The 11,039-nt window shown below is 32.7% G+C and overlaps 1 protein-coding gene across 1 annotated transcript; it reads right to left on the bottom strand.

The window, feature by feature from the left end:
• Positions 1-1,892: 1,892 nt before the first annotated feature.
• On the bottom strand, positions 1,893-3,959 carry LOC108485833 (WRKY transcription factor 71). The gene is made up of 3 exons (XM_017789679.2): positions 3,224-3,959; positions 2,550-2,696; positions 1,893-2,471 (listed from the first exon to the last, which is right to left on the bottom strand). The coding sequence occupies exons 1-3, from the start codon at positions 3,541-3,543 to the stop codon at positions 2,108-2,110; spliced, it is 831 nt and encodes a 276-aa protein (XP_017645168.1). The 5' UTR covers positions 3,544-3,959; the 3' UTR covers positions 1,893-2,107.
• Positions 3,960-11,039: the final 7,080 nt, after the last annotated feature.

Raw genomic sequence — 11,039 nt, 5'->3', positions numbered from 1 at the left:
CGTTCAGATAAATAAATATATATTTTAATTAATCAAGATAGATAAATATTAACATAGTAAAAACAAAAACTATTAATAAAATTTAAAGTTAAACTTATCATTTAAAACGTTTTCCACGAAATATCCCTTCAATCCATTAAACAATATAACACCTTCTTAATATATAAAAATATTTTTATCAAAATCAAAATATATATTATCGATAACAATAATTAATTATAGGGTTTAGGATTTAATTATTGAATATGATTCACTTGAGATTAACATACTATATACCCATGGCCATTAAACCTTAAACCATAAAACCCTAAACTATAGACCTTAAACCTTAAATATTAAACTCTAAACCCAAAAATAAATGTAATCAATATTAAGTATTGCTTCCATATTTTATTATGAACATAAGCTTTTACATTAATATCTATGTATATACACATCAACATCCATGTGATGTTTTTTGGGGTTTAGGGTTTTAGAGGTTATAGTTTAGTGTTTAGGGTTTTTAGGGTCTAGGGGTTTAGTGTTTTAGGGGTTATAGATTAGTGTTTATGATTTTTTTGGGGTTTAGGGGTTATATAACTTTTAGCGGCGTTTTATTGAAAGCGCCGCTAATGCTTTGGTTTTTAGCGGTGTTTTACCGAAAACGCCGCTAATGCTCTGGTTTTTAGCGGCGTTTTACCAAAAGCGCCGCTATTACTCTTTTTTTAGCTGCGTTTTACCAAAAACGCCGCTATTGCTCTGCATTTTATAATTTTTGTGGCGTTTTTTGATAAAACGCCGCTAAAAATGCCGCTAAAGCCCTATTTTCCTGTAGTGACTTAAGTTACCTGTTCGATGTACTATCAGTCTAGTTAGTCACATTTATGTCTCTATTTTGTAGGAGTCATCTGCACTAATGCTTAAGACAAAGTATCTCCTCAATTAGACTTGATAGACGACATATTAATATTTTAATTGGCTTACTTGTTTTTTATTAGACTAATGACGTGTTTAGATTATTTGCTAATGCAAGTAGTCTTCCTGTATTACGATCCAACCACGTAATATAGTTTAGTATTTGTTAAATGTTAGATAATCAGTGAATCAATATTTTTTTCCATTTTACTTTGCGTACCCATGGATATTTTATTAAACAATTTGTTTGAAAAATCAAGTATACAAAGAATATACTAATTAGGCCATTAGTTCTAACACCTCAAAGTTTGGGAAGATGGGGAATGATAAGGAATTGATTAGGAGTCACTTCAAGATTCAATTGTTACTTACGGAGTCAGTTCAAGTTTTTCGGTTTTACATATTGTTAAATTTCCGTTGTTAGGAGTTAAGCTCTTAAGACTTGTATAAATACACTATTTGAGATTACTCAATGATAAGTAATTCTGATATGAGATTCATTCATCTCATTTTATTCTTCATCCCTTTTTAAGTTTTTGTGTTTTTACTGAGTTGTCAGCGAGGGCTAGATGATAAAAAGCTTCATTTTCAACAACTGGTTTGTTTGGGGCTTTGGAGGGTTTTTGTTCTCCAAAGAAGCTGAAGATGTGTCTCTCTGTGAAGCTTAGATTCCTCAAGTTTTAACGTTGATGAATTTGTTATGGGCCTTTAGGTTACTAGTGGCATCCTCTGGAATGGAAATGGTAAGACACTTGTGATTGTTTTTCAAAAGTTGTTAAGGTTGTTGATCTAATGTTGGCTAAGCTTTTCGAAGCCAAAGAAGCCATTCTATCTTTCGGCGCTTTGAAATGGGGACTTGTCACAGAATGTGATAATAGGACCAACATTATGTGCTAGGCGAACAATCCCTTCAAGGCCCTATGGTCGCTTACAAATGTTTTATCATCCTTTGCTGGTCCATAAACTTTTGATTAATATGTCCATCCAGGATCATGAGAAACAACCATAATTATAAATGCGACTTTTGATTAATATGTCCATCCAGGATCATGAGAAACAACCATAATTATAAATGCGACTTTACTCCAGTATTACCAGTCTGAATTGAAATCCTCTTACACTTAGGCTCTAGAGAAGTTAAGATAAGCTGATATTATCAAAAGTATCAAATTATATATATAGAGAGAGGGGTAGTATAGTGGAGAGCAGAGATTCATTGTTCATATGGTTCGTGCTTAAGGAACGCAGAAGGAACCATGTCTTGGAGAAGTCCGTTGTCAGGAACCTGCCGAAAAGGGCTAAAGTTTTCCGCAAACATTAATGAATCTGCACCAGCCGCAGCTTGGTAATTATTCATGTCACCAGGCATCTGCGTAAACAATTCATGCCGCCTCCTCGGCGGTGGTGGCGACGGCCTCAACATGAAAGATGGGAATAGCATTGACCGCTTTACTGTTGTGGGAAGCGGGTGCTTATGTTGGCCTTCATATGTTGTGATCACCATTGATGGATCCTGGAATGACCTCTCAACTCTTTTCTTTACCCTACACTTCTGAGTTGTGCACCTGTAATAACTTCTGCAACATAAAATCTGAAAATGTTTACAATATATACACATATGTTCGGTTATAAATTAAGGGGAAAATAAGTAAAACCTTGGGTAAGGGCTATTCTTGACAGCTTTTTGTCCATATTTACGCCATCTGTACCCATCTTCAAGGAGATCAACTTCACTCTTAGTCATGAAAGCAAATCGAGTTTCTTTGTGCTTTTTCTCTCGTTTCTTGTTTGGTAATTTGTTCCTGTTAGTGTGAGATACAACAAAATACAACCAAACCAAATTAATGGATCTAAACATATTTTCTTTATACACTGAAAGAGAATTACAAATATGTTATTATATTAATTAATAATTTATAAAAAGACAAACTGATCATGATGTTATTTGATTTAGTCAGACCCATACAGGTATGTTATTTAGGTTTCAATAGCTCAAAAGCCTTTTATACTTGTATTTAAAATTTAGAAAGGTATTGTGTAAAAAATATTAGTATTTATTATTATCATAAAACATATAAAAAGAGAGTAACCAAACACTTTAAAATTAATAGGGATGATTATATCACATATAAATGCATGCATAACATATTTTTCAATCAAAATAACGAGAATGTATACTTTATATATATAAATATATATTGAGTTTAAATATCAAAATTTTCTTAACAATGAATAAAATTGGCATAAATTTATATAATTGGAATTGACATATATATCACTGCACCTCCAAACCTTAGAGATAGGAGGAAAAGCAGAAAAACTTGGTTACCCTTTCTTACAGCTTTCACTCCCATCTTCTAGCTCCTTGAGCTGAGATTCTTTGTTACTCTTGTCTGAATCATCTTGAATGGAGGAATAAGAAATGCAAGAATTAGGAGTGGTACCAACTGAAGAAAACGGTGGTTGAGAGGACGATGAATGTGAAAAAGCAAGGGCTTTTTCAAGTGAGCGACCATAGCCGATGGGACTTTGTAAAGAGTCAGTGAAGTTGAACCTCATGTATGAACACGGATCTGCTGCTGATAATGAAACCCTACTACAGGTGTGGTCTGTAGGGCAGTGAAAGTTTCTAAATTCATGATCCCACATCGAGAACCAAACAGATCTTAAAACATTTGGTTTTTGAAATTTCAGTGTTTCATTTCATGACGTCTCTTTCACGTTGTTTTGAGTTACACATATATGTATATAATATAAAAAATTCACACCAAGGAGGGGAGGGTTAGGCGGTCGCCCCTTCAAAAAAGAAGGTTTGAAGCTTGGATTTGATCGCCGCTTTATAAAGAAGGTTGACAAAAACACATTCCTCCCCAATGAAAGGAGCAAAAAGTGGGTTATAGCTACTTTGTATGGATTGGGAAGGAACTATTTGCCATCCCTATTCCCTACTACTAACTCACTCTCAATCTCATCAACCTTTGCCTCTGCCACACATTTTTAGCACCTCCTATTCAATTCTGACTTCCCCTCTTATGTTTTATTTCTTTTTCTTCTTTACTAATTTTATTGTTATTTAAAATAAAAGAAATGAGACATGGGCCACATTTAAAACTACATTATGAGAAAAGATCCACTCTCGCACCATAATAATTATTGTTTCTAGGTAATTTTGATCAAAAGTGAAGACTTTAAATAAGGATTTTTTTTTTGGTCAATTTAGCTTCATAAAAAATTGAAAATAGTGGGATTATAATCCAAATCAACTTGTTCGTCAGTTTAAAGTTAGAAAATTACATGATTAACTTTTTATTATTATATAATTTTGCTAATGTAATATTAGATTGTACTTTAATAATTATAGTTTAATTTTAATAAATTTTAATATTAAAAAGGAAAACAACTTAATCTTAAAAGATAAATAACACTTATATACTCATGACAATATCCAATTAAACCATAAAAGGATTTTTGTGATTGGTCCAGTGGTTTAAAATTGTTCACTCGTAGAATTTATCCATATTTAAACTTTCAAGGGAGTAAATGATATGTTTTTATTTAAGCAGCTCTCTCACAACGTAATGTATGCGTGTGTGGTGTGAGTATATTTACATCCTGCATACGGGAATAAAAAAATCAAAAGGGTTAAAATAATGGAGCGTGGAGGGACGCGCTAAAAGGGAGGATGGAGGTGAAGTCAGCGAAAAATACGAGAAACGGAAGATGAAAGAAATTAAGGAGCCAAAATGAAGACGAAATATAAAAAAAAAAAAAAAAGTCAAATATTCAAACTTTAGAAATTGTTTATATTTTTTTATTGGAAATATTAGGTTACACGTGGCACAATATATGACCATTGCCGACTACCCCACCAGGAAAGTGGGAAAAGAGTTGGCAGCCCTGGCTGCTGCTGATGCCTACCCTACATCACCATCTTTTCTTTTTTCCATTCTCTTGTTGGGATTGAACGTGATAGAGTTCAAATTACATAACAATGGATTTTATAGTGTTAACCTTGGAGTTATAAATTTGATATATTAAAACTTCAAATATATTTGAATTTGTATATACTTACAGATCTTGAGACGAGAATGTTGATGACTTATAGTGTGTTTATTTTGTGGATGTTATTGATTACATGCATATTCAATCGTGTTCTTACCTTAATTTGAGCTATTTAATATGCTTTTTGACTTATGATCTTATATGAAGTTATTGGTTTTGGTTAGGCATCACTGAGCTTAATGAAAAGTTTAGAATGTGGATGTTCTTATTTCGTGTATAGGTATTTTGACTCTTTGAGGTTTTTAAAATTAGATTAGCATTTAAGAAGAAATCTTAGATACATTCTTTGATTTTATAAAGCTTTTTACTTTTCCTACACTATAGCATGTACTAAGAGAAGAAGTCTACCATTGCCTTTGTTGAAGTTTTCCCATTTAGACCTTGTTCTAAATCATTATATTAGGCTTATATGGCTGCATTGATCATGCATATTAGACCATGCTTGTAAAAATTAATAATTGTTGGTTTCTTCCTAGTAATTAAACTTATTTGATAGTTTTAGTCACCTCAATGATGGATGTGACACTCTACATTTGGTTATCTTCTGAGTTTGGTGTACAAGTTTTAAGCAATATCTCTTAGTAACTCTTTTACTGTTAAAAAAAAAATCTTATTAAAAGCTTAAGGGCCTCTTCAATCTTTCTTTCCATGCTCTGCTCGATACAAAGGAAATCCCATGAACATATTTAATACCAGATTTTGAGAAATTTAATGAATCTGTATCAAAATTGTTGTACAATTTCCATGATCTAACATAATACCGTAAAGAGTGAACTCTCTTAAAAACCAATCCCTTTTGACTATTAAATCAATATGCAAGTTGCAAAGTATTGAATAGATCAACTTTGAACTACATTTTCATTCCCAATGTGCAAGTTACATGGTACATAGTAAACACAAAACCTCCATGCCAATTATTAGGTGTTCCACAATCAAGTTCCAATGGAATTATTGCCTTTAAATTGCGAAAACATCCAATAATCCTTATATGAATTTCAATCAGTTGGTTTTCTCCACACATGTGATATTGAACACTTCTAAAAATGTTAGTTGTTACTTCATTCATATTCAAGTTGTATAATTAACACTTTACTCAAGAATGACTAAAACAAGATAATATTGGAAGTTTGTCTTTTAAGATGAACCATCTAAAAATACCAACAACTATTTGCATATCGCTAAAACGAACCAAATGACTAATTTTTTGCATTTTATTTATTGAAGACATTAATCTCAAAATTTAAAATTATTTTATACTCAAAACGAGAAAGCCTACAACCGAGGGAAATTCGATGTTTGCCAAATGCAAACTAACTGCCAAGGTGCGAAGTATAGCTTCCCAAGTATTATAAAATAGTAATAAAAAGGACAATAGCATAAATTAATCCATGGAAAAATAAATCAAGGTAAAAGCCAAGTGTAATTTCAAACCTGATCCTCATGACTAATAATACCAACAGTATCTGCCGCCATTCTTGTCTTCATATAGCATTTGTCACTCCTTCAAGTTCATATGTTTTGCTTTTATTTAAATAGTGAAAGGGGCTTGGATGGCCTAATTTGTTAGCATTTTTGCATCCTAGACAATAAAATAAAATAAAATGATAGGGATTAAATTTATTTTATGATATAATATTAAATTTAACCTTTAATGTTTACATTCTTTTAATTTGGTTCTTATTTTTTTAAGTTAAATTTGATTATTAACTTTTTGAAAAGAGTTAAATTATTTTTTTAACAAAAATGTTGACAAAAGCATTAATTTTTTAACGATGTTAGTGTGGCAACTTGTGTAACAGCTCGTATGTACTTCATGCTGACATATCACCATTTGCCTTCACTACAGGAAAACAGACTTTTAGCGGCGTTTTTTTATCCTTTAAGCGCCGCGGCGTTAGAACTATTTGCGGCATTTTTACAAGCGCCGCAAAAAACGTCACTATAGAAAATACTGCAAAAATTTGCGGCCTTTATTTGAAAAAACGCCACAAAAGATCATGGCTTTTAGTGGCGTTTGTGGGAAAAGTGCCTCTAAAAGTCATGATTCGCTTTTGTTACAAACGCTGCTAATTTTGGCAGATTTGCAATGTACATTTTCACCAATATCCAACCCTTCCTGTATTAAATCCAACCAAAAACAGCAAATATAGCATTGAATCCAACCAAAAACAACAAATGTAGCATAAAAAATATAACAAAAAACATTAAATCTAAATGATACTTCAAATTCAACGAAAGATATATGATGTAAATTAATAAATGAAGTATAACTAAAAATATTCTTACAATAATGTTAAATGTGACAATGTTAAAAACATTCTTACAATGAGGAAACAAATGTCTAAGATGACGGCTTTTACGACTACTGAAACATTTGCATCATATGCTGAAACTGTAGCTGGAGCTCATCGTACTTTCTGCTCTGCTCTGCTGCCATTGCTGCTGCCTCTGCCTCCCTTGCTGCTGCCGCTGCCTCCCTCGCTGTTGCATCTGCTTTAAGTTGTTGCTAGAGTTCTTCATTTTTTCTTTCAACCTCAGCAATTTGCTCAACTGTGCTCGCTTGCATCTGAGCTATCTGCTCTCTTAACCTCTGAACTTCAGCTTGAGCTTGACTCCCGGAAGGCATGTATTGCTGGGAGCCGGATCCAAAATATTGGGTCAGGGTAACACCAGATCCTTGAAATCGAACCCGACCATACCTTTCAGACCCAAAACTTCAAGAATAATTCATTATCAATGTTCTCAAGATTAACAGAACTATCAATCAAGCAATCGCTTACTCGCCTTCTTCTCCTTTAGTTTCTCCTAATAAATCAATCAAAGAGTTAGAAACGAAATATACAATAAAAAGGAATGCAACATAACTTAACATTATTTAAAACTACTAACGACGAATTAAACTATTATAATTAAACATTATAAATATTTATAATAAATCAAAATTTGTGAAGTAAATATACCATAATTTCTCCAACTTCGGATGTTACAGGAGATCCATCTTTCTTCCTATGTGTAATATCAAAAAGCTGAAGGCGTCTAACTTTTTAACCAGACAAGACTTCCTACAATATAATAGTAGAAATATTATTTAATAGTAGAAAGTCATTGATATTTGATAGAATTAATAAATTCATAATACCTCGGCATCAGCTACAGAAGCGAAACTTCTTGACCTTGTCGTGTGTGTGAAGTTTTGTTTTTGCCTGTTGCTTGTTCCAACTCGCTCACGGTCCTACATAATGTAATTATTATTACGTATATAGTAAACACTATATACCGAAAAATTTATAAGAATTTGCAAGTACGTAATACCTCTCATTTCTTTGAATTCCAGAATCTAACCGCATCTTCCCATTGGTACCTCAGTATTCTCGGGGGGACATTGTGCAATTTTTCTTCAATGCTTATGTGTTTCTTAAAATATTGTTTTTTCAAAGTGCTTTTATGACCTCTCCATTTTTTACCCAATGCCTTCTTGATATAGTCATCTGAGACCTTTAAAGCAAATCTCTTCTAAAAAAACACAAGTTTAGAATGTAAATACAAATGAAACTTAAACCAAAGTATTATAAATAACAATTAGATGTTTTGTTACCTTAATATTATCGAGAGCTTGATTTTTGTTGCTATCAGGCGTGTGATGCCATGATTCGTAGTTGATGGGCAACATATTGGCATTTCGTGCTATAATGCCTAAATAGCCTGCTAAAAGTCGAGCTTCAGATGCAACAGGCTAACCATGACTGTTTCTACTTACTTTGACACGCTCAACAGGATCTCAGTCGTATAAATCTTTAAGCATCGTACGTCCTCGACCTCTGCTCGTTGCACCACTTTTAGCTGAGAAACGATATACTATTATTATATTAAAATTGAGAAATAAATCAATAATAAAAGTCAACACATGTAAAATGAACTTAACATTACTTTGAAATTCTCCAGGCTCGTCAAGTGTCTCCGGCACATTCAAAGATCCAACAACTGTCTGCTGTTCACTATTTGCTTCTTCCAAATTTTGAGTATTCTGGACAATACTTAAATCTCGTAATCTTCTTCTATGCATTTTTCCTGCAATACACATAAAATAGTTGAAATTTTAGTAACAAATTACAACAATAATAGTACATATAAAATAGTTAAATTATATAACATGAGCAAGATTAAAATTATAATATTACATATAATTAAAAAATCGTAAAATCTTACTACATCATAATTCATCAATATCTTCATCCACATCTTGACGAACCCATTGAAATTGTGTACTAGTACTAGGGATATTTTAATTTAAGTTTTGTTCTGGAAAAGACAAAGTTTCTGATCTTTCTACGATGTCATCTCTACTTATATTGCCCATGTCAAACAAGTCTCTAGGGGTGTTTCGGAGTACAACGTACCAACCCTCATCAGTTGGATCTTTCGAGTAAAAAACTTGTTTCACTTGTGAAGAAAATACATACGGCTCGTCTATCAATTGTTCTCCAGTGTGAATCAATGGAGAGAAATTCACCATTGTAAAACCAAATTAATCGTTTTTAATTTTGTGAGCAGTATTAACATCAGCCCAATCACATCGAAATAAGACAACTTTCCATTTTCCATAGTAATCCAACTCAATAATATCAGTAAGAAGTCGGTAATACTCTACATTTCCCTCAGTGGGATTACTGCCCTAGCACTAGCATAACTTGTAATTGAAGAATTAACAACTATTCCACAATTTTGAGTTCTCCTCAATCTCTCGCCATATTTAGTATGAAATCTGAATCCATTGATGATGAAGGCACTTTTTACTACTCTATTCGGGCCTTGGGAAAGCCATTTAACTTCGTCATTAACGTCCTTCCCACTCCAAACCTATTGAATCGAAAGTAAATTGAGTAATTATAAATGTTATGAGAAAACATTATTATTTGTCAATAAAAGGTTGAGTTGCTTATCGTTTGGCTTAACCATTCATGGAAAGATTCTGTGAATTACTTATTAATCTCTTGTTTTTGTAATCTTCGAGAGCGTGAATGAGATCTTAAGATTTGTTTGTACTCACTATGTTAAAAAGAGGTTTAATTGGTTAGAAAATAAACAAATAAAAGTGATGAATATTTATCATATTCTAGAACTTACTTGCGTAATGGTTCAATTGAATCGTGGTGAAAAAGAACATATCTATGCGCTTGTACCCAAGATCTTTCATCTAATTCTGCAATTTCAACTTTACCGATTGGTTCTCCATAACTTTGAAATAAATAAGTTTCGGTAAAGTTGGGATCATTGAGCCCAGCATTTCTACTTGGTCTATTCAATCTTGTTTCAACATCTTCTAAATATCTAGAATAGAAGGTCATACACTCCTTTGCCAAGTAGCCTTCAGCAATTGATCCTTCTGGATAACGCTTATTTCAATAATAAGATTTCAATTTGCTTAGGAACCTAAACACGATATACAACATTATCAAAAATTTGTAACTAAATGTATAGAGGTGAATGAATGAAAACTTTACAAATAAATTAGTATCTTTCTATAGGATACATCCATCGATAGAAAATCGGTCCTCCAATTATTGCTTCATGAGGGAGATGGATTACCAAGTGCACCATAATAGTGAAGAAGGAAGGTGGAAAGATCTTCTCCAAATTGCATAAAGTCAAAGCGGTTCGATCTTGTACTTTCTCAAGTTCTTCAACATCCAAAACTTTGCCACAAATAGCTTTCATTATATTGGAAAGTTCAATTATACAAGACGTAACCTTTTTTGACATATAGCACTGTAAAACAAGTGGCAGTAAATCTTGCATCAAGATGTGATAATCATGTGATTTTAAAAAATATAGTCTTCAATCTTTAAGACTCACACATCGAGATATATTTGATGTATACGCATCTGGGACCTTTATATCCTTCAACACAGTGCAGAACATTTCTTTCTCTTCCTTCGACATTGCAAAAATTAGAGGCAGCAACCGATGTTTCCCACTCGAAAGTACTTGGGGATGAAGATCACGTCGAATTCCCATGTCAACTAAATCAAGTCGACTCTAAATATTGTCTTTTAATTTTCCATCGACATTCAAAATTGTCCCGA

The sequence above is a fragment of the Gossypium arboreum genome, chromosome 6 (assembly GCF_025698485.1).
Source record: "Gossypium arboreum isolate Shixiya-1 chromosome 6, ASM2569848v2, whole genome shotgun sequence".
Lineage (NCBI taxonomy): Eukaryota > Viridiplantae > Streptophyta > Magnoliopsida > Malvales > Malvaceae > Gossypium > Gossypium arboreum.
The sequence above is the reverse complement of the archived record's forward strand: the minus strand, read 5'-3'. Positions and strand labels throughout refer to the sequence as shown.

What these genes read in the sequence shown, in the direction of transcription:
- LOC108485833 (XM_017789679.2), bottom strand. Translation starts at nt 3,543, where the DNA reads ATGTGGGATCATGAATTTAGAAACTTTCACTGCCCTACAGACCACACC. An exon ending in AGTGAAAGCTGTAAGAAAGG is followed by an intron (nt 2,697 to 3,223) that starts GTAACCAAGTTT and finishes TCACACTAACAG; the next exon opens with GAACAAATTACCAAACAAGA. An exon ending in AAGAATAGCCCTTACCCAAG is followed by an intron (nt 2,472 to 2,549) that starts GTTTTACTTATT and finishes TTTATGTTGCAG; the next exon opens with AAGTTATTACAGGTGCACAA.